Below are 24352 nucleotides of genomic sequence, written 5' to 3'. Positions count from 1 at the left end.
ACATGGAAGCCACAAACAGAGAAGGCTGGTCAGAACTTGTGACCTGAACCCAACCAGGATGACTGCTGCTGAAACAAAACATCAACATCTCCCATAAGATTTAAGCAAGACCCAGGGTCTCAAAACGTAATATTCAAATGTCCACGATACAATCCAAAAATTACTCAGCCTACAAAGAAACAGGAAAAATCCCAACTCACGTGGGACAAGACAACCAAGAGATTCCAAGGCCAAGATGACACAGATGTGAGAAGTATCTTACAAAGACTTAGAGAAGCTATTAAATGAAGTGCTCAAGAAGTAAAAACAAACACTCAAAATAAATGGTGTGGTAGCAGAATCCTAAAATGGGTCAAGGTTTCCTGCCCTAATCCCCGAGACCAACATATAACACCCTGGTCACATTAAGTTGCCTGGTCAAGGCAGTGAGACTCTGCAGATACAATTAAGGTTACTAATCAGCTAACTCTGAGTTCATCAAAAGGGAGTTTATCCAGTTATGCCAAATATAAACCCATGACCCCATCAAAAACAGTGAGTTTTCTCTGGAGGGTAAAAGAAGAGGAAATCCAAGAGGTTCTGAACTGTAAGAAAGGTTCCGCAAGCTGTTGTGACTTGAAGGTGGGGTGAGGTTACATGATAAGGAATTCAGTCAGCCCGGGAAGCTAAACGTGGCCCCGCCTGACAGCCAGCGAGGAAACAGGGACCAGAGTCCTATCAACACAGGGAACTGGATTCTTCCAGCAACCTGGATGCACGTGGAAGACATTCTTGTGCAGAGCCTCTGGAAAGGAGCCCTGCCTGGACAACCCTTGATTTGGGCCACTTGAGACCCTGTAGGGAACCCAACCAAGCCCACTCAGACCTCTGACCTACAGACCTTGAAGTAGGTGTTGTTTCAGCCAATAAGTTTGTGGTAATTTGTTAAGCACCAGTGGAAAATAAGTCTGGATTCTGGCTCCTGGAAGTGGGGTGCTGTCAAAACCATCACCTGTTCTAAGTTCACCCTGAAGTTCACCCACGATAGCATTTGGGACTCAGTGACTGCCCTAAGGTGGGAACATTCCTTTTGTTTATATTATTTTCCTAAAATAGTATTGAATAGAGAGTGTATCCCTTAATTCTCTGGGAAATTTGTTTCTTCTATTTTTTAGAACTATAGCCAAATTAAGTGCATTTGCTTGAAAAGGGGGCCCAATCAGCAAATTCTAACTACTATGTAAATAAACATAATTTTAAAATATTATCCACCGTACACTTTGAGTTTGGTGCACTGTCCCGGCTTCAAGTCTCCCAGAAGCTGCAGTATGGTGTCCAAGAGCACCCGACTTGAGTTAACCAGGAATTCACGACCACTTGCTATGGCAGCTACATCTGCAACATAAAGATGAAACAAAGCGTCAAAAGTCTGTCCAAGGGCTTCCCTGGTGGCGCAGTGGTTGAGAGTCTGCCTGCCGATGCAGGGGACACGGGTTCGTGCCCCGGTCCGGGAAGATCCCACATGCCACGGAGCAGCTGGACCCGTGAGCCACGGCCGCTGAGCCTGCGTGTCCGGAGCCTGTGCTCCGCAACGGGAGAGGCACAACAGTGAGAGGTCCGCGTACCGCAAAAAAAAAAAAAAAAAAAAAAAAAAAGTCTGTCCAAGATAGAGGATGTGTTGCTGTCTTTCTCCTAGCAGACTTAATGAACACACAGAATAACTAGTTATCCACAGAGCCGATGGCCCAGATAGGGTAACTGACAACCACAGCAGTTACTAAAATGGTGAGTGACGTCCGCTGTGATTAGCAAATGCCTCAGTAGTGGAACCGAGCACTGGGTCTAAACATGTCTGCAGCCTGACCACAGCACAGCAAGTGGACACAGGCTCCAGAATACTGGAGTAAACAGCTATGGGCAGTCAGGGTCCAAACAGAAGGTAGGGGCTGATTACTTTACCGGGGACCAAGGACACTAAAATCCACTTTCAACCCTGGGAGCGAAATCCTAATGACTCTAAACCAGAATACCAGACTGAAATCATGAGGGCAAGAGAGAATACAAAAACTGATTCCAAAAAGAAACTTTTCTAAATTGTACATCCTGCTGTGGGTCAGCAAGTATCACGTTTCTTCATGCTTGAGGCCCCGCAGAGCCAGCATGGGGACCAGACCAAGTCACTACACGGGCTCCCATGGACACCGCTGCAGATAACACTGGCTCCATCACATTCCCAAATACCTGTGAGGACACGTCAGTGATCCAGAATATTTATGTATGTGTCAGTAAGATTCTTCTTTAGCTACGTCTAACAATAAAGCATGATTCAAAGGGACTAAAATTTCTAACCCAAATGAGCCGGCCAGGGTGGAGACAAGAAGAGCAGCAGCATCCTTGTTCTCCTGACTTCGGTGGAGATGCTTCTAGCAATTCACAGTTACGTGTGGTGTCCACTGGATGACTCCAGCAGAGATCCTCTACAAGTTTAAGGAAGTGTTCTTCTATTTTTAGTGTGCTAATAACTATCGAGAATGGAAGATGAATTTTATCACGGATTTGTTCTGCTTTGATTAACGGTAACCTCATGGCAGAATATAAAATTTCATCTATGCTACCAGAACAACTTTATGGAATCAGATCCTGGACATTCCTATTTATTTTTGTTTATCTGAGCTGAGGAGGATCAAAAGAGATATATTAAAGTTTCCTAAACCTAACAAATTTTTTTTCCCATTTCTGCTTGTCCTCCCAGCACTTTTGCCTCTTTCCTTGCATTGGTGCTATTTGGTATATAATTTCATGACAGCTATAACTTTACTGAAGACAGGACCCTTAACTGATACAAATGTAACCTGTGTTCAACGAATTTGAACCTGATGACTCTATTTTCTACCATATGAAACACTCTACTTTTACTAAAGAAATACTTGGGGGGAATGAAGCATTTGGCATCATAAACTCAAAGTCATTTTAAGGTAGTTCTTTGGGGAAGACATTCTTCATGTTAAGACTACATACGGGAACCCCCCAGGAAAATATACATTCTAGCTACATACTTTAGTAGTTTCCAGAGACGACATCCCAGCAAACCACGGCTCTGGTCTGCCGACCTTGGGTTGTTCCTGCCCTAAGACTCCAGTGTGACCAGCAGAATGCAGTGCAGCTGCTGCATGACTTTCAAGGCAAGACAGAAAGAGCCTGGCAGCTTCCACCTCCGTCTCTCGCCACTTGCTCTAGGAGCCCTGGGTCGCTAGGAAAGAAACTTGACTCTCCTGAGGCTGCCGTGATGCAGACTACAGAAAAATCACACAGTTGGAGAAGCCTGGGACTACACTAGGGTAGGAAGATGTCCCACCAGCCCCCAGCTGTTCCATCCCTCAGCAATTTGAGTCACCCCAGCTGAGGCCCCAGACAGCAGAGGAGCAGCAAATCCTCCTGCCAAGCCCTGAGAAAGTTGCAGGTTCTCGAGCAAAATAAATGACTACTGCTGTTTAAAGACAAAGTTTGGGGGCAGTTTGTTACCCAGCAATAGATAACAGGAACATCACTAATATATCACTGAAGAAAAAAAGTACACCGTAGCAGAGCAGGCAACAACACCCAACAAAACACAACAAATTTACTGGTAAATGAAGTCCCCTATCATGTATCCAGTATTATAATAGCAAATGCCAATGCTGCATTCCAAGCAAACTATGAAGTAAAATAAACGTGAATAAATTCCTGCTCAGATAGCTCCAGTATTTGTCAGTCTGTCTGGGATGCTTATGAGTCAACCATAGGACTACAAAGGATTGCTGGTTTAATTTTCTGTTAAAATGTACTTTTTTCCTAGGTTTATTTTTCTTTAAAGTTTATAAATATTTCTAGAAGTTACCATAGTAATTATCTAATTTAAGAAATGAAACTAGTGTGAATTATGTATGCTGATAAAAAATATAAAGAGTTGAGGCATATTATGTCTGATATTTTTGCTTTAGGTTGTAACAATTCTGTCTTATTTTCGACAACAGAAATAATAATAAGGTACTGGCATAATGACAATCATACAGATCAATGGTAGAACTGAGAGACCAGAAATAAATACTCAAATTTATGATCAACTGATTTCCAAGAAGGGGATCAGGACAATTGAATGGAGAGAGGATAAAAGAATAATCTTTTTAACAAATGGTGCAGGGACAACTGAATATTCACATGCAAAGAAAGAAAAACTGGACCCCTACCTCATACCATACATAAAAATTAACTCAAAATAGATCAAAGACCTAAATGTATGAGCTAAAATTATAAAACCCTTAGAAGAAAACACAGGAGTAAATCTTCATGTCTTTGAATTAGACAATGGTTTCTTAGATATGACAACAAAAACACAAGCAACTAAAGAAAAAACACTGGATATCAGCAAAAATTAGAACTTTTTTGCTTCAAAAGACACTATCGGGGCTTCCCTGGTGGCGCAGTGGTGGAGAGTCCGCCTGCCGATGCAGGGGACACGGGTTCGTGCCCCCGTCTGGGAGGATCCCACATGCCGCTGAGCGGCTGGGCCCGTGAGCCATGGCCGCTGAGCCTGCGTGTCCGGAGCCTGTGCTCCGCAACGGGAGAGGCCACAACGGTGAGAGGCCCGCGTACCGCAAAAAAAAAAAAAAAAAAGACACTATCAAGAAAGTGAAAAGACAACTACAGAATGAGAAAAGTTTTGCAAATCATATGCCTGATAAGGGACTGGTATCTAGAGTATACAAAGAACTCTTATAACTCAATAATAAAAAGACAAATGACAATTTTTTTAACATCTTTATCGGAGTATAATTGCTTTACAATGGTGTGTTTCTGCTCTATAACAAAGTGAATCAGTTATACATATACATATGTCCCCATATCTCTTCCCTCTTGTGTCTCCGTCCCACCTGCATCTCCCTCCCACCCTCCCTATCCCACCCTTCTAGGTAGTCACAAAGCACCGAGCTAATCTCCCTGTGCTATGTGGCTGCTTCCCACTAGCTATCTATTTTACGTTTGGTAGTGTATATATGTCCATGCCTCTCTCTTGCTTTGTCACAGCTTACTCTTCCCCCTCCCCATGTCCTCAAGTCCATTCTCCAGTAGGTCTGTGTCTTTACTCCCATCTTGCCCCTAGATTCTTCATGACCATTTTTTTTTTAGATTCCATATATATGTGTTAGCATACGGTATTTGTTTTTCTCTTTCTGACTTACTTCACTCTGTATGACAGACTGTAGGTCCATCCACCTCACTACAAATAACTCAAATTCGTTTCTTTTTATGGCTGAGTAATATTCCATTGTATATATGTGCCACATCTTCTTTATCCATTCATCTGTTGATGGACACTTAGGTTGCTTCCATGTCCTGGCTATTGTAAATAGAGCTGCAATGAACACTTTGGTACATGACTCTTTTTGAATTATGGTTTTCTCAGGGTATATGCCCAGTAGTGGGATTGCTGGGTCGTATGGTAGTTCTATTTTTAGTTTTTTAAGGAACCTCCATGCTGTTCTCCATAGTGGCTGTATCAGACAATTTTTTTTCTTTTTATTTGGTTGCACTGGGTCTTAGTTGCAGCTCGCGGGCTCCTTAGTTGCAGTTCACCAGCTCCTTAGTTGCAGCACGTGGGCTCCTTAGTTGTGGCATGCGAACTCTTAGTTGCAGCATGCATGTGGGATCTAGTTCCCTGACCAGGAATTGAACCCAGGCCCCCTGCATTGGGAGCAGGGAGTCTTACCCACTGCACCAGCAGGGAAGTCCCTCAAGTGACTTAATTTTGAAATGGGCAAAGGACTTGAATAGACATTTCTCCAAAGAAGATACACAAATGGCCAATGAATACATGAAAAGATGCTCAATATCATTAGCCATCAGGGATACGCAAATCAAAACCATGACAAAGTACTACTTCATACCCACTAGGGATGGCGATAACCAAGAAAATAACTTTAAAGCGTGGGCAAGTATGTGGAGAAACCTCACGCACTGCTGGTGAGAATGTAACATGGTGTGGCCACTGTCAAAAAATGGTCTGACTGTTCCTCAGATGCTAAAAGCCATATCATATGACCCAGCAATTCCACTCCTAGCTGCATATCCAAGAGAAATGAAAACATATATCTACACAAAAACTTTTACACAAATTTTCACAGCATCGTTATTCATAATAACCAAAAAGTAGAAACAACCCAAATGTCCATCGATGGATGAATGGATAAATGTGGTAGAGCCAAACAATGGAATATTATTCAGCCGTAGAAAGGAATGAAGTACTGGTTCATGCTATGACGTGGACACCTTGAAAACACTACGCTAAGTGAAAGAAGCCAGTCACAAGGGACCCCACGTTATATGGTCCCATTATATGACATGTCCAGCACAGGCAAATCTATAGAGACAAAAAGCAGACTGGCTGCCTAAAGCTAGAAGAATGGCAGGATTGGGGAATGATGGCTGAGGTGAGCAGAGCTTCTCTTTGGGTGATGAAAATGTTTAAAAATTGACTGTGGAGATGGATGCACAATTATATGAATGTACTGAAGCCATCAAATTATATACTTTAAGTTGGCAAATTGTATGGTGTATTTTTATCTCGATAAAGCTGTTAAAAAGTAAATATAGTACTAATGACAGTGGGGACATGACTGTCACGCTCAGGGGATGACTCAGTCTCTACTGCTCATCCGGGACCTCTTCTCTATAAACCGCTCTTCTGAAGCACCAACACGACATCACATTTTTTGAAAGAAACATAAGAAAGTTTCCTCTGTGAATACTGTGACTCTGATTTACTGTTTGGTTTTTGTTTCTTTGCATTTGCTGTGGTGCTTTCTTATCAAGTCAATTATTTGGCTGTCAGGGTGGGGGAGTGGGCCAAAGGCCATGGGTAATCTCAGTCTGGAAACTGCCTCTGTACGCTAGGTATGGAAACCCCGTTAGAGCTGGAGGGAATGCCCAGCCCCACTGGGAAGTGGCTCCCAGAATCCAGTTTCTCTCCCACTTGCGTGATCTGGCTTCTGTGGTGAGAAGTCAGGCTAGAGAGGAACACCCTGTAACCTGAGGGCCAGCTGAGAGGGGTGAGCCTACTGTCCTTCCCTGTTTGCTGCGGTCAGTCTGCAGTGTCAACATGACTCCCGGGAAATGTTCCCATACATCTTATAACCTCCTTGCGCTTTCACCTGCCAAATCTGCCTCACCAGGCTGGGTACGTTTCCACCATGGAGTGAGCGTGCTCTGGCCGTTAGGACGCCCAGTCCCAGAAAAAATCAAGGCCAAGGCCTATGGTGACAGAGTGCCACTGCCAGCCAAATGCTGTCACCTGTCGACCCACCATGAAGGAAACAGCTCCAAGCAGAACACCCAACTTTCCTACGGCTCATCTACAAGCGTAATTCCTGTTCTTTCCACTTGTTCACGTTCTTTCCCTTAACACGCAACTGCACGCTCAGGAAAGAAAGACTCCCAGCATCTTTCGTTTCTCCCAACCTGTAACTGTGACTCTGAGACCATTATCAAAAAGATACTCCTTCTTCTCTGGGACACAGCCCCTGCAAAGTTTAACGGACAGACGTTTATTTTGTAAATGGAACAGATAAAGAAAAGGCCCTACAGAAGGATAATTTTTAGAAGTCCCAGAAAATTCTCCTATACACAAATTACAGCCGATCTGAATATTATTTGCCCATACTCCGTAAGATTCAAGAAATAACCAAAAACTTAACTATAGTCCCAGAATCCCTATCAGTAAAAGGTTCTATGGACAGAGTTAAACAACTGGGGCAAAAGCCAAAAGACTGCAGATGATTCTTCTCATCTTTACCTCATCTTCTCTAGAGCTGAAGCCACGGAAGGCCACAGGCCACCAATGACCAGCTTAATAGAAAAAGGACTCGTAATGCCTTGTACCAGCCCCCAAATCGCTTAATGCTACCTGTTTAAAAAGACTCTAATGGTTGAGGATATGGATTTGTCCAAAATCTGTGAACAATTCCTCTTCTCCATCCTGCCTGCAGCCACTTCTTTACAGGAACAGATTAATGCTCAGGTCTCTTTAGTGTCACATTCTATAAAATTGGCCAATTTACTTGCCTTCACCTAGAAAAATCAACAATTCACCCTGAAAGTTATGTCCCCAGGGATTCACTGAAGTTCTATCCTGCTTCTCTCAAGTCTTAATCCCAGATCTTAAGTATACAATGGAGCTCTTTGTGGGGTCCTTCTGATCCAACACACACATAACCTCCTCTTACATTCCATTAGTCTGGAAAACTCTAAGGCTGACTGTGTTTATCTCCTCACTGAGGGTGCTAAAAAGGGAGATGAGCTTCCAAAGAAACACTCTAATTCCACAAAACAACAGCTCATTATCTAGGCCATACTCTGGCAACTGAAGGAAGGGCACTATCTAAGGAAAGATTACACAGTAACCCAAATTATCCAAGACAAACCACTGAAAGATGATTAAGAGAATTTCTGTGATTAACTGGATATTGTAGATAACAGATACCAAATTCTCCTGAATTGGCAAGACCAGTTATGTGACTAGACTAAATCAAACATGTCAGAAGCATGCCCAGGGGACAGAGAAACCAAAACAGCCTTCAGAAATCTCAAAATCTCTCTCAACAATTACCTCTAATATCCAGGAGTATCATAAACCTTTCTGTCTATGTACATGATGGGTTAAGGCGGTGCTCTAGGGCAGTGGTCTCAAAGTGGCAAGGGAGGATGATTTTGCCCCCAGGAGACAACTGGCAACATCTGGAGGCATTCTCAGGTGTCACACCTGGGGTTGCTTCTGGCCTCTAATGGGCAGAGTCTAGGGATGTTTCTGAACTCCTACAATGCACAGAACACTCCCCATAACAGAGAATTCAACTGCCGAGGCTGAGAAGCACTGCTCTAGGGACATTAACTCAATGACATGGCACACACCAAAGACCCACTGCCGCTCAGAGCCTGTCACCTGATCCAGGAGGGGGGGCTCAAGGTCCCCTTTTCTCAAAGCAGCCACACAAGTCCAGGGCTGGGGTGGACCTTAATCATCATCTGGGGTCTAAGACTCTTTTCTCAGAAGATGAAGCTGAGGGTCACAGAGTCAAGAACACAGGTCTGGTCAGTGGTAGAAGCAGAACTGGACACTGGGCCTCATTCCCACCCACCCACCCACCACACTGCTCCCCTGAGCTGGAGGAGTCAGGAGCAGTGCTGCTCACTGACCCAGGGCGCTCTGCTGTCAACTCTGTGGGACTGTTACATCCACAAAAGATAAGCTGGATCCAGTCCTGCCATAAATTATCAACAATCAAGAAGCAATTTAGGGGAGTTCCCTGGCAGTCCCGTGGTTAGGACTCGGTGCTTTCACTGCCGGGGTCTGGGTTCCATCCTGGTCGGGGAACTAAGATCCTGCAAGCCACGCAGTGTGGCAAAAAAGAAAAAAAAAAGGTAATTTTGATTCTGTAATCATTACCTAACATTGTTTGAATGAATAAACCCAGAATTAAGAGGCAAGGAGTGCAATTATGACTTTCAAATAGTCAAAAAGTAGTTTGAAAAATAAGTTTTCCACTTGCAAGCTAAGCAAGTTAATCTTCACAGGGCTGTGGTAATAATTTGCCATCTTCTTTTAAGTTCTATATTTGTCCACTTATAAAAGTTGTTGGAGGGACTTCCCTGGTGGCACAGTGGCTAAGAATCCGCCTGCCAATGCAGGGGACACGGGTTCAAGCCCTGGTCTGGGAAGATCCCACGTGCCGTGGAGCAACTAAGCCCGTGAGCCACAACTACTGAGCCTGCGCTCTAAAGCCCGCAAGCCACAACTACTGAAGCCCGTGCGCCTACAGCCCGAGCTCTGCAACAAGAGAAGCCACCACAATGAGAAGCCCATGCACCACAACGAAGAGCGGATCCCACTTGCCGCAACTAGAGAAAGCCTGCACGCAGCAATGAAGACCCAACAACAAAGACCCAATGCAGCCATAAACAAATAAATAAATGTATTTTTTACAAAAGAGTTGTTGGAAACAATCGCACCCCCATGTCAAACAGGACCTTGGTTTACAATGTGTTACCACTTCACCATAGCTCAGTAACATTCACAACAATGTGTAAGGTAGTCAGAGCAGGTATTACTATTCCACTTCACAGATAAGGAAAATAAAGTCCAAAGAATTGACATCCTGGGAAGTGGACTAGCTGGGCCTGAAAATCCAGACACTTTATACTATTTTAATCTATTATTAAGAACAGTGACTATGGATGAGTAAGAAATTTCAATGTTTAAACAAATCCTTGACATCCAGTTTTTGCTTAGGATACAGTAAACTGAAAAGAGCTACACCTCCATTCTTTAAAAGGGGCAGTTTAGATAATTCAAAAAATCACAACTTATCTCGAACACATCAGAGTTGAGGCTGAAGGTCAACCAACTGATATGAAAAATAAGAAAAGGCAGGTGCTGCAAGGAGAGCTGTGAGGCAAGCACTTGCTCACCTGGGGCAGGCGCTGGATGCCAGATAAGCCAGCCAGAAAAATCAGCTAAAAGGTGTAGCAAATTGCCAGACGAGCGGCTGCCTGGGGCTGCTGGTGGGCAGAGGGGCTGGCTACAAAAGGAAGGGGTAGTGCAGACGGGGAGACGAGACGGAGGCGGTGGGACTGCTCCATGTCTTCACGGTGGTGCTGACATGACCGCATGCATTTGTCAAAACTCACAGGACTGCAAAAAGGTGAGAAAAAAACTGTAATGGGTGAGCTTACCATAGGTAAACTTAAAAGAAGAATGGTTGTTTTAGAAGGCAGAGGATCTATCTGACAGCTAACCAAGGTGTCTGCTGTACTGCCTACTCCCCGTGGGACAGTCTTGGTATCTGACACACATAAGGCCCCAATGCTTCTGGAAAGCAGCACCAACATAGCACGGAATCATCCCGTACGATTCACCAGCGTGTAAGGGGAATGTGGACATGCCCACGACCAGGCGGGGAAAAACAAAGCCAGGTTGAGCTTGTCTGCGGGGCAACAGGCTGGCAATTCAAGCAGCTCAAACTCACAACTCAGCAGAATGAAAAGTCACATACATCACAGACCTTTGAGGTCACTTGCAAATAGCAGAGAATCTAACCATCAAATCTGCAAATACCTTCTGCTAAAAAAGAGACCTTAAAGGAATATTAACAGGTGGAGCAGTGCAAGCCTCCACCAGCTGACGGCACTATGATGGAAGTGCATGCTGCAGTCCTCCAGCGGATAAAGTGCCGGGCTAAATCAGGACTGGCCTGAACACCATCCACGTCTCAACGTCTGCCCCAGAAGAATATCACCAATTTCTAAGGGATTAAGAAGAAATCATCTACATGAGATCTGCTTCGTGAGGATTTCAGTAGATGAAGAAATGTAACATTTCCCCTCTCATTAACAGCAGAGAACAGCAGAGCATACAGCAGAGATGAAAAAGCAATGTAAGAAAATAAGTCATAGCTCTATCTTTAACTATTTCATTGACTTTAGAACAAAAAGCCTTAATACTCCCTAGTATATACCACCTCCTACTATTTGAAGATATTAGTATTAATTATATAGCCGTCTGCCTTTATCCTTTACAGCAGTTTTGCCATAGAATTCTACCTAACTATAATCTTTGGGGAAAATTTATTAAAGAGACAATTTAGGGTTTTGGAATTCTTTAGTTACAACACCAAAACAACAGCAAGAGTTTAACTTAAGCTCTGCTTAAGGCTTTTACTTTAGCTAGACATTAGTAAATGATGATGATTCCAAATAACAAGTAGCTAAACTTACAGTTTTGACTTCTGTCAACGTAGAGAACTGACCAGAACATGCAAACTCATCCTGTTCTCCCTAAGACTACTCGTTCTTACTCACCAATACTTATCAGAATCACCTGGAGTGATGTTCCACAACATACACCAGGTCCCTACCCCCAATTTACTGAGTCAGATTCTCCAGGGCAGGAGCCTATTTGAAATGTTCCTGAGAGGTGTTTATACACACACCCCCCGACTGTGATCACTGCTCTGTAACTCACTTCTGAAAGTTACTACGTTTGAAGAGAATTACTCACTTGTTACGATTCCAGCCAAAGCAAAAACAAACTGATTTTCAGCAGAATCCAGCTCCTTGACATCCCCATCCAGTGACTTCACAAAACTCTCCATTGTTTGACCAGTGATGTTGAAAAACTTCAAAGCTTTATCCTGAAAGTTCAGAAATGGAAATGTCACACCCTTTCACAAATACCAGTAGGAAAACACTTTCAAAGTGCAGGACACAGAGGAAAGACTCTGGTTTTAATTACAGAAGCAATGTTTTAAAATCTATTCCCTCATTAAAACTTCCCAATGAAAAGATCAGAAAAAAGAAGTTTGGGGCATGTAGAAAAATTACCCTGAAGACTGATACAGTAAAATACATGAAGGAAACAGTTCAAATTTATACAATGATAGAAGTACTGGGTTGAATTCACCCAAAAATATACTAGAAATATACTAGAAAAATATGTTCTCTATTCTAGGCATGAAACCAGAGGTCCTCAAACCTTTGGCAGAAATTGTTTTTCAAATAAAATCTTAACTGAAACCGCAACATGTAAAAGACAGCAACAGGCTCATCTGACAGCTTCAGTCTCCATTACTCGGCAAAAAGAGTTTCCAAGTTCCCAGAACCTTGAAAGCATTTCCTTGGCAGGGGCAGGGTTCTAAGGAATAGTTTGAAAACCAGTGCATTGACACATGTCACAAGGGAACTGCATGGGGTGATATAAATATCCTAAGACTGGATTGTGGGGATGATTACACACCTCCAAAACTTAGCTAGAAAACACTAAGTTGTACACTTACAAATAAATGAATTTTACGACACGTAAGTTACACCTTAAGAAAAGCTCAATAGACTTTAAAATACATTTAGTCCCTCCACTGTTTGTATTTCTGCAAATGATGAGTAACACACTACTGGCCTCCCGCCAACCATCCGCCCTTGACGGATGGTTTGCCATTCAGGACCACTCGATTCTCCCAGAGTCAGATAACAGTCCTCCCGGGCTCCTTCAGTCCTCTCCGCCCTGGAGACCACCCTGTCACAAGTCCTGCCTCACCCACACAGCTCTCCACCCCCTATTCTATTGGGGGGCGGCCTTCCACGTAGTCTTCCTGGCCAGTCTCCACACCCACAACCCCACCCGCCCTCCCTCCTCATTCACTGTCAGGTTGAGCTGCCCGAATTCCCCGCCTGTCCCATCACTTTTTCACTCAAAAAGCCTTAAGGAATCCCGTCCTAGCACCCACTGGACAAATCCTCAACCACACTGACCCCCCACCCTGTGTCACGTGACCCCCACACTGTCCCTATGTCTCGCTCCAGGTCGCTGACTGCTCTCTTCTCCCCTCCTGAGGGACCCTCTTCACTTCCTGCCACTGCTGCCTGTGCAAGTTACTCGAGGTTCACTTAAAATCTCTCTTCCTCTGTGAAGTTCCTTGATGTCTGTGTGCACTCACATGCTGTTAACATATAACGTATAACATTCAGGCAATTAAATATTATATTAGCCCTGGAATAACATACGTAAAAGCACTTTAAACTTTGTTAAATGCATATAATGTCAAGTAATAATACTGAAGTGGAACTATCTCCACCAACACCATACAGATTCTGGGAGAGAAGGGATCTTACTTCATTCATTTTACATATCCCCCGGAGACCAGTTACAGTGGGCCCTACAGAGATGGTATTCCAAAACTATCTGATGAACAAAAGAAATGGATTTAGTCTGTAGGCGCCTTAATAGATGCACTGTGTCCTCTAAGTTACACAAGCACTACTCAACAATGTCCAGACAGCCCGCGGGCGTGCTTACTCCTCCCAGAATGGCTTTGACCACTTCCTCACTGCTGGAGACATCCCACAAAATGGTACAGGCTGCTGCACCCATTTCTGTACAGTACTCTGCCTGCTGCAGGAGCTGCTGCTTTGCTTCATTCAGCTGCTGTCGAAGAGCCAGTTTCTCCTGAAATCAAAACAAAATAAAATCAGAAAAATGGACAGCATTCAACCTCAAAATACCGCTATTGTGTTTCCTCTTTCAAAGATATTTTTAAAGAAAAGAAATGCACATAGAATACAGTAAACAGCTGGCAAATGTAAACTAGCCCTTAGAAAGGCATAATGCATAAGTTTTTAAAAAACTTCAGAGGCAAAAATAACAGCCACAGAAAAGAACATACTGCCGCATTAGAGTTTATAAATACTGCCAAAGACTTGAACTCATCTTCTTTTAAGTAAGATGGACGATGAGGCATCTCAGGTCCCAAGTGGCTATACCCAGGACAGCACCAACTAGGACACCCGAAGAAAGTAACAAGCTAACACAGCAGTCCCCACGTAGAGCAGTATTTCTAATAAAGGTGCCTGCCACCGCCAAGTGGCTCACTCCACTGTAAAAACGCCATGTGACACAGCCAAGACCAGGCAGGAAAGACGGGAGCAGAGGCAGGAGAGGAGTGGGAAGGAAGGGCCTCCCTGGCGCGCCCTGAACCAGCAAGCTAAGCACCAGCGTAACAAGAAGACGGAGGCCGGGCAAGATTTCTCAGCCTCCCACCAGCACTGGGCTTCTGAAGCCAGGGCTCTTAACAAGTGAACTGTCCCCCTGATGTCACCTCTGACCACACAAGCACTCCTAAAGGTTCACCTTCAGGTGGGTCTTGGGTGATGTGGGGCTTCCTGCCCGCCCCAACTGTCAACACCAGTTTCACTATTCCTTGTTACCTGAAGTTCCCTTAAAAGATGAGAGCATTTCCTTACTTAATAATAGATAAACTCAAAAATACAAAAACCTGGTACTTCCCTGGTAGCGCAGTGGTTAAGAATCTGCCTGCCAATGCAGGGGACACGGGTTCGAGCCCTGGTCGGGGAAGATCCCACATGCCGCAGAGCAGCTAAGCCCGTGTACCACAACTACTGAGCATGCGTGCCACAACTACTGAGCCCGTGTGCCTAGAGCCCGTGCTCTGCAACAAGAGAAGCCACCGCAATGAGAAGCCTGCGCACCGCAACAAAGAGTAGCCCCGGCTCACCGCAACTAGAGAAAGCCTGCACGCAGCAACACAGACCCAACGCAGCCAAAAATAAACTAATTAATTTTTTAAAAAAGAAAGAGTTATCCCTCTCCTGTAACCGTGCCTATGGCCTTAAAAAAAAAAATACAAAAACCTAACTTCATTTATACCAAAGTATAATTAGCTCAATAGCCCACAGAGTTAAAGCATATGAGATGTTTTAGCTTTTTCTTCTATGGAGGTAAGTGCAGGACAATTAAAGTAGAGGGGGCTTTTCGCCTAGTGGAGAAAAGGGAGCAGCGGACCACAAATCGAACTTTGCTGACTTTGTAACTTGGCCTAGGGTGGCATTCATATCTACCTGGGGACAATGCATTTGGTAATCAGAGCTTCATACACCTTCATACATATAGTCACATTTACTTTAGGAGAAGAGTGGTCACTGAGCCTATGACAGATGGTAAAACTGCTTTACGTGATTTATTAACTCTGGGTTTTTAATATCTGGCTTCATCACAACAGTTGCCTAGATTCCTAGATTTGCGCTTCAGCCACTCAAGCCGAGGTGACATATGCAAAAACTGTATCACAGCATTTCCTTCAGAATTTTGGCTTTTCTCACACTTGAAGTAGGCTGCATGCTGAATAGTCTGGTTACGGTGGCTCTTCTCTAAGATCAACAAGAACTGTTGGGAGTGACCGTCAGAACTGTCTTCTATGGTCACATCTGGTGGCTACAGGCAGATATGCCCTGACACAGGGCTGCACAAACAGTACAATAATATCAAGAGGAACTCAAAGAAAATAATTCCATTCACAATAACACCAAAAATGAGAATATACTTAGGAACAAATTTAAGAAAATTAGTTCAAGCCCTGTACAGTAAAAACTACGAAGCATTATTGAGAAAACGTAAAGATCCAAATAAATGGAAGGATATACCATGTTCAAGGGTTGGAAGATTCAATATTGGTAAGAGGGTAATTTTCCCCAAACTGATCTACGGATTCAACACAATCCCTATCAAAATTTCAGCAGGCTTACTTGCACAAAGTGATCATCTGATTCTAAAATTCATATGGAAATGCAAAAAAAAAAAAAGTTTGAAAAAGAAAAGCAGTGTTAGAGGACTAACACCACCTGATTTAAAAACAAAACAAAACAAAATAAATCTACAGAAATCAAACCACTGTGGTAATGGCATAAGGATAAACATATAGATCAATGAAACACTGACATGTATGGCAACTGATTTTTTAAAAGCTGCCAAGGCAATTCAAGGGAAAAAGTAGTATTTTCAACAAATGATGCTGAAACAACTGGATATTCATACATGAAAAAAAAAAACCTCAAAATGAATCATAGACCTAAATGTAAAATTTCTAGAAGAAAACCTCTGTGACCTTGCGTTAGGCAAATGTTTATTAGATATCACAACAAAATCATACCATTAAAAAATTAAAACCATTAAAAAATTATAAATTGCTGGGAATTCCCTGGTGGTCCAATGGTTAGGGCTCAGTGCTTTCACTGCCAGGGTCCGGGAACTAAGATCCCGCAAGCAGCACAGTGCAGCCAAAAAATATATATATATATAAATTGAACTTCATCAAAATTTAAAACTTTTACTCTTCAAAAGACATGAGTAAGAAGGTAGAAAGACAAGCCATGGACTAAAAGAAAATATTTCTATATCTGAAAAAAAGACTTGTATGAAGAATATATAAAGAACTCTTACAACTCAAAAATAAGACAAATTAAATTAAAAATAGGCGGAACCTCCCTGGTGGCGCAGTGGTTAAGAATCCGCCTGCCAATGCAGGAAAAACAGGTTTGAGCTCTGGTCTGGGAAGATCCCACATGCCGCGGAGCAACTAAGCCCGTGTACCACAACTACTGAGCCTGTGGTCTAGAGCCCGAGAGCCACAGCTCCTGAGCCCTCATGCCACAACTACTGAAGCCCGCACGCCTAGAGCCCCTGCTTTGCAACAAGCCACCACAATGAGTAGCCCCCGCTCGCTGCAACTAGAGAAAGCCCGCACGCTGCAACGAAGACCCAACTCAGACAAAGAAAATTTTTTTAAAAAGGCAAAAGATTTAAATAAACATTTAACCAAAGAAAATATATGAATGGATAATAAACACACGAAAAAATGTTCAAGAAAATTAGTCATGAGGAAAATGCAAATTAAAACCACAATGAGATACCATTACATCCACTAAAATGGCTAAAATCTAAAAGGCCAAAAATACCATGGACAATCATAGGTGAAAAAAAAAAGAGAGAAAGAAAAAAATGAGCCTCAACGTTAAGTTCACATCTTATACAAAAATTAACTCAAAACGAATCATAAACAAAATACATAAAAATATAAAACTGTTAGAAAAAAAACAGGAGAAAATCTTTGGGACCTAGGGTTAGGTGAAAAGTCCTTAGACGTAACACAAAAAGTACAATCCATAAAAACAAAAATCAACAAGTTGAACTTCATCCAAATGTAAAACTTCTGCTCTGTGAAAGACCCCGTGAGGAAGAAGAAAAGACAAGCCACACACTGGAAGAAAATAATCTGCAAACCATATATCCAATAAAGGACTTTTATCTAGAACATATTAAGAACACTTTAAATTTAACAGTTAAAAAAATCCAACTAGGGGCTTCCCTGGTGGCGCAGTGGTTGAGGAGTCTGCCTGCCGATGCAGGGGACACGGGTTCGTGCCCCGGTCTGGGAGGATCCCGCATGCCACGGAGCGACTGGGCCCGTGAGCCAAGATTACTGAGCCTGCGCATCTGGAGCCTGTGCTCCGCAACGGGAGAGGCCGCGATGGTGGGAGGCCCGCGCACTGCGATGAAGAGTGGCCCCCGCTCGCCACAACTAGAGAAAGCCCTCGCACAGAAACGAAGACCCAACACAGCCAAAAATAAATAAAGCAAACTGTCAACAAGTAAAAATAAACACTATTAAAAAAAAAAACGCTAAAATAACTTAAAAAAAAAAATCCAACTAGAAAATGGGCAAAAGGGCCTCCCTGGTGGCGCAGTGGTTGAGAGTCCGCCTGCCGATGCAGGGGATACGGGTTCGTGCCCCGGTCTGGGAGGATCCCATATGCCGCGGAGCGGCTGGGCCCGTGAGCCATGGCCGCTGAGCCTGCGCATCCGGAGCCTGTGCTCCGCAACGGGAGAGGCCACAACAGTGAGAGGCCCACATACCGCAAAAAGAAAAAAAAAAAAAAAAAAAAAAAAGAAAATGGGCAAAAGACACAAACAGATATTGCACAGGAGAGAATATATAGACAACAAATAAGTACATGAAAAGATGTTCAACATCATTAGCCAACAGGGAAATGCGAATCACTACAACACATCTATCAGAACAGCTAAAATAAAGAATAGTGAGAACACCATATGCTAATTAGGGTGTGGAGGAAGTGAATCACTCATGCTTTGCTGGTGAGATGTAAAAGGGTACAGCCACTCTGGAAAACAATTTGGTAATTTCTTACAAAACTAAACACGCACCTGACACAGAACCCGGCAATCGCACTCTAGGGCATTTATCCCAGAGTAATGAAAACATATATTCACACAAAAACCTATACACACATGTTCACAATAGCAAAAAAAAAAAAAAAAAAAAAAAAAAAGGAAACAACCCAAGTGTCCCAAATGTCCTTCAATGGGAGAACATTTAAACTGTGATATTTCCATACCCTGGGATGCTATGCAGCAATCAAAAGAAGCGAACTATTAATACATGCAACAGCTTGGAAGGATCTGAGTGAAAAAAGTCAGTATCAAAAGGTTATAGGCTGAATTATCCCATTTCTATGGCATTCTTGAAGTAAGAGAATTAGACAGATACCGTGTGGCAACTGTATACATCAGTGGCTGCCAGGAGGCAGGCGTGGGGAAGCGGCTGGGCATGGGTGCACCGGGGTAGCGCAACGGGGTCTCTGTGGTGATGCAACGGTGCTGTATGTTGAGTGTGGAGGTGAGTTCATGAATCTACACATGATAAAACGGCACAGAACTATGCTCACACACATAAGTAAGTGCAGGCAAAACTGGTGAAACCTGCACAAGCACTGTGGATGGCACCAATGTCAGTCTCCTGGTTTCCCTAAACTGTGACTGTGAAAGCTATTGACCACTGGAGGAAACTGGGTAAAGGGTATTGGGCCTCCCTGGACTTCCTGCAACTTTCTGTGAATCTATAATTATTTCAAAAAATGTCTTAACTAAAACACAAACTGGTTTGGGTGACAGTTGTATAACTGCATAAATCTACTAAAAATTATCAAACTAGACTTTTACAACAGATGAATTTTATGGTATACAAAATACACCTCAATAAAGCTGTATTTTAAAAAGAAACAATAATCAAACTCTGATATATTTACCTAAAGCGAATACTCACACATAACAGCGTAGCAAGCACAAAATTTTAAAGATTCCTTTAAAATCTTTGTGTAGTTCATTTCTGATTATAATAACTGAACTATACTATCAGTTAATTTTGCTTTAAAAACTTTCCTGAAATAACATACAATGTTTGCAACAACTTCCCATTTATCATCACAAAAGCAGCAACTCTTTCCTAACAAATTAAAAATATAGATAATGAAAAAATAGCAGTCCATATTTAAGTTTACTGACTATGAAAGATGCTGCCCTAAGAAGACACACAGAGGATGAAGCCATAGGTAAGCCGGGGAAACATGGCTCCTTAGAGAGAACGCTGTGACTCTGCCCGTTGTCTGAAGCAAGTCCACGCGCACGGGAAAGCAGGCCAGGCACTAAATGCTGTGCCAGCAGAGACGTTGTGGAAGGTCTCAGCTAACCCTACAGTAGCAGCACAGTCCTTCAAATAGTAATTCAGACATCCTCCAACAGCTTCACTGGCGCTTTCTTCTCTTGAGTTCAAAGGCTGCTATTGCCAGGCCTCTCCCGGCCCACCCCTTAGATCACAACAAGGCCCAACTAGGCCCAAATTGACCCCATTCGACTGTCACTGAGGAAACACCTCAACGGAGGGCACGAACCAAGCTTTTCTTGTCCCAGTGACGAACCTCTAGAGGGTTAGGCGCTGCTTCTCACCCAGCATCTCCTTTATAATTTTGAGTCCACACTTTGTTTTCTGATCTTTCCTCACATGCTGGATTCAGTGATGTCTGCCTTCTCCTTAATGACTTTTACCCCAACTGAAGTACTTACTAGCAATACTGTAATTGAGTATCTAGCCCTGGATTCTTTCCTAGTTCCTCAACTCTAAAATAAGCTTCCAGAGTCCAGCCTCAAGATCTGTACAGACCTGGGCAGAAAAGGCCACAGAAAAGGGAACTGCCAGTTCCCTACAGCAGGAAGAGACGGGGCCTTGTCACAGCAAACTTGCAGGGGCTGCAACCTGTATAAAATTGGCGGGACTATTAAGCAGGAGGCTTAACTGGAAATAGGTAATGGTTTAACCTAAAATATTCCCACATTTTAACTAAGGTCAGAGTGTCTGGGCAATAACATGCTGATGATCGGACACTACTTTACCACAGCCATTTCTCCCTCTATTCTGGCACTTTCCCTGAGTGGCTTATTTTTAAGCATTACATCTAAAATGCCAGCCAAACATGCATTTTTTCCTATGCTTATCAATTTTAAAAAATAGGAAATCTAAGATTCTGCCCAATTTAGGCTTCAACCTTAACAAGGATGTCTTGGTATTTTAAGGAGTACAGAACCAATGGATTGCACTGTTCACGTTTATCAAATTCCTTCTTGCCTGCTGGTCAACTTCCTTCAGACAATGAAACTTTTAGGTCCAGACAAATTAACCATGCGTCCATCTTGGCGTATCATGATCTGAATAGAACATGACTGAGCTAGAATTTCAGCTTTCAATGTGTGACACTCAACCTAACTCAGTTGTGAGACTAAAACTCTTTCCCTGGTCTTCTCTACTTGCTCGGTATTAAAGTCTATACAGTCCATTTCTCCATCAGTCTGGAAAGATGTTGTTGAGCCATCTTTCTCAAGGAGAAAAACTACCGTGGCTTCCAGTTCTTTGATGAAACCTCAGATGCATGGCCTTCTGGCCAAGTGTCTGCAATTTCATATTGCTGGAGCATTCATTGTTATCTCTGGGAGCTGCAGCTTTCTATAAGTTTGCTGTGGCTGAACCAAGAAAGAAGGCACATGCAGATTTCTACAGGATTTATGATTCCATAAAAGATTTTGAGGCGACGAGGAAAGCTACTGTCTTTCAGAGTGCAAAATGATTCTGGAATGTAAAGAATGTCTTTGGGTTGATTTCCATGGCAGTTTGTCACCTACCTGTGTTCCTAAACTATGAAACTAAGAACTATGAATATCTGGGCTAAGGAATCGTTTTTCTTGATAAATAAACAATTAACAAATACGTGGGGGGAAAATAAAGGCTATACAAAATCCATCAGTTTTGGAAAACCTCCACTGCAGCCAAACCTTCAGAACTCCTCCACACAAGGAGGTAACGTGACACAAAGCTTGGCGCACGGCAGTGGGGCCTGGGACCAGCCTCCTCGCACTGCGGCAGGTTAACAGCACCTGCTGACCCAGCTGTGCTGGGAGAAACAAGTGAGATGCATGCACAGCTGCTGACCACCTGCCAGCACACAGTTAACAACACATCCCAGCTTCTGTCACTAGTACGATTACTACTTTACTATACAAAAATAAAAATTCAAGCTCCACACTTCAGCAGAAGTGGCAGAAGAGTTCGAGTTTTAAGGAATAGGAACTAACTTATTCCGTGCAAAAAAATGTATAATTTTTAAGAAATATTATGAGTCTCCCCAAATGTTAAAATGAAATACAATTGGTTATTTCTAAAATATCAGTAAATGATGTGTGAAGTTAATTACAAATGTTTCTATTTAATATATTTATCTCTGATTATAAATCATTGTATGCATGAGTTTTAATAACTTGGATCGGGCTTTTAAACACTGAATTGACAGTAAGTGACTATTAAAAGGCACCAAGTAAATAATCCCCCACGTTAAATGGTTGTAAAATCCAAACGATCAACTATTTTCCAACCCATTCAGAATAAATACATGTAAAACTGCAACGTCTTGAGGCTTAAGGGCTGGACTGTGGCCAGCACCACTTTGTGGTCACGGCCGCAGTGCTGGTGCTTTACAGGGACCCTGTGAGCATCGTACCTTCTTCTCTCTCACGCTGTCCTCTTGCACAGACTCCAGGCGGGCTTTGAAGTGCTCACAATCCATTCTCAGTTGCTCTAACTCTTGCTCTTTCCTTTCCAGATCTAGAAGAGACATAAGAATATTCAGTATTTCAAATCACTAATCTCTCCTGAGCATCCATTTTGCTTAATCTCCTCTTAGGAAAACCTGATTTCTTGGGTAGGATTATTCACATAACCAGTCCTTGAATAACCAATCTTCTAAAAGTCCTGCTTTTTAAGTTTTGTCCGTGTTTGGCCCATGGCAGACAGCACCTTTTTGTTCTCTGTTTTCTGTTTTTAAGCCTTCGTTTTACTGCCAGACTTGCACTCACGGTTTTCAGACAGCGTGTTATGTAAAGGATTGAAGGCAGGGCTGAGCAACCCGACTGTCTCATGGCACAGACTTGTATCTGCTCCATAAAAAGCAGAAGGCAGCTCAGTGAGGAGACGGTGCCAGCCGGGCTGATTCACAAAGCTCGTCTCACCACGGGCAGACTGACTGCACGGGAACAGCTGCTGCCGCAGTCAATGGAGAAGTGAAAGCAGCGGCAATGGAGACAAGGGGTGGCCACGGTGAAAGATGGGAGGTAGGGAACGCTCCCTCGCTACCACATTCGTTCAGGTGATGACTCAAAGGGCCAAGAAAAATCCCAAAAGACATCCATGTTAATAAATCTGAAATCAACCGTATTGTCAACTCTAAATAAAAAATATTATGCTACAGAAATACTGACATTCAAACAGAAAAGAAACAGGTACTTTAAAGTTTTAAGTGCCTTGACTTCAAGGACTAAGATATCATCAGTTTTAATGCTAACATATACCAAGATTTGAGGGGGGGGCTTGTGCTCAGAACCACTGGTGTAACTTCTTAATTAAAGTAGCACTGCCTGGGAACAGTGATTCTCAAACTTTACTGTGCATCAGAATCCCCTGGAAGGCTTGTCCAAGCAGAGCCTGCCGGGCCCCATCCTCAGTTTCTGACTCTGAAGTAGGCCTGAGGATCTGCATTTCTAACAAGTTCCCAGTGAGGCTGATACTGCTGGCCTGGGAACAGAGTTTGAGAGGGACTGCTTCAGGGCAACAGCCACATCTCTCACCACCAACAAAATGAGATCAACACACGGCCAGCAACAGCAAACAACGGAACCCAGCCCTAGGGAGGTAAAATAGCGGGAAAATGGAGGGCAGTACAAGGCAGTCTGCCCTGAGAGCGCCTCATAGGGCAGATGCTGGAAAAATGGAGCATCACTCCACCCTAGAGAAGTGGCTCCCAGACACTTCCTCCAATGGACAAAAGAGAAGGGGTGTGGCTTTATGACCTAGGGGTCTGGGACAGCAAGGAAAGCCCAGACGACACACTGGCGGTGGGGGGGGGTGGGGGGGGGTGGGATCAGTGCCAAGAACAATGCAGGCATTCCAAAAGCTCTGGAAAAATAAAGGGAGGCCTACATTTTCTAGAGACCTTTGCCCTAGAAGGGAGATTAAAACCTAAAGCTAAATGTTCAGTTAACGATTGTGAAACAGCTGGCAAAGCTTCTCTTAAAACGGGTTTCTTAGAAACTGGGGTGGGATGTATTATACCACAACATGACTTTCACTGGAATTCTTTATTTTGTCCCACTAATCCTGGCCACCCAAGAAACCAACTATATCAATCAAGGGCTATACTTTGAAAAATACATACCTGCCTTTTGTAACAATGTTAAATGAAAACATATATAATTATGAATGAAATGTGAACTGCAGATGGTCACAGACAAAAAAGAAACAAAATGAACAAAAACTGAGATAAAATCATTGGTGGCATAAAGCTTTTTCTTTGCAGTTAATTTTTAATTTTTTTCTTCTATTACTAAACTGTATATTACTCAAACATGGTAAAGAAGACAGGAAACTACATGGCTCACGTGTAAAAATATGTAGGACTTAATTATGACCACCCAAAAGACTCATTACGGTAATTTCATAATCTCTCACTCTATATAGCTGCTTATGACCTTACTGTAAGTTAACATAACAAAGGGACGGGGTTAAACCATCCCACTCTACCCCCCAGAGTTCAAAGGCAGTAT

At 43.1% G+C, this 24352-nt stretch overlaps 1 protein-coding gene across 6 annotated transcripts in view; it reads right to left on the bottom strand.

The window, feature by feature from the left end:
- The window catches only part of HSF2BP (heat shock transcription factor 2 binding protein), an 87125-nt gene that overhangs the window by 49290 nt on the left and 13483 nt on the right, over positions 1 to 24352 (bottom strand). For all 6 annotated transcript variants that reach the window (XM_060099703.1, XM_060099707.1, XM_060099701.1 and 3 more), the window contains 4 exons: positions 22255 to 22358; positions 13859 to 14008; positions 12068 to 12200; positions 1257 to 1374 (listed from right to left, as the gene is read on the bottom strand). In XM_060099703.1, the coding sequence (XP_059955686.1) occupies positions 1257 to 1374; positions 12068 to 12200; positions 13859 to 14008; positions 22255 to 22358 (505 nt within the window). The remainder of the gene's footprint in view (positions 1 to 1256; positions 1375 to 12067; positions 12201 to 13858; positions 14009 to 22254; positions 22359 to 24352) is intronic.

Source organism: Mesoplodon densirostris, chromosome 5 (genome assembly GCF_025265405.1).
Source record: "Mesoplodon densirostris isolate mMesDen1 chromosome 5, mMesDen1 primary haplotype, whole genome shotgun sequence".
NCBI lineage: Eukaryota > Metazoa > Chordata > Mammalia > Artiodactyla > Ziphiidae > Mesoplodon > Mesoplodon densirostris.
The sequence above is the reverse complement of the archived record's forward strand: the minus strand, read 5'-3'. Positions and strand labels throughout refer to the sequence as shown.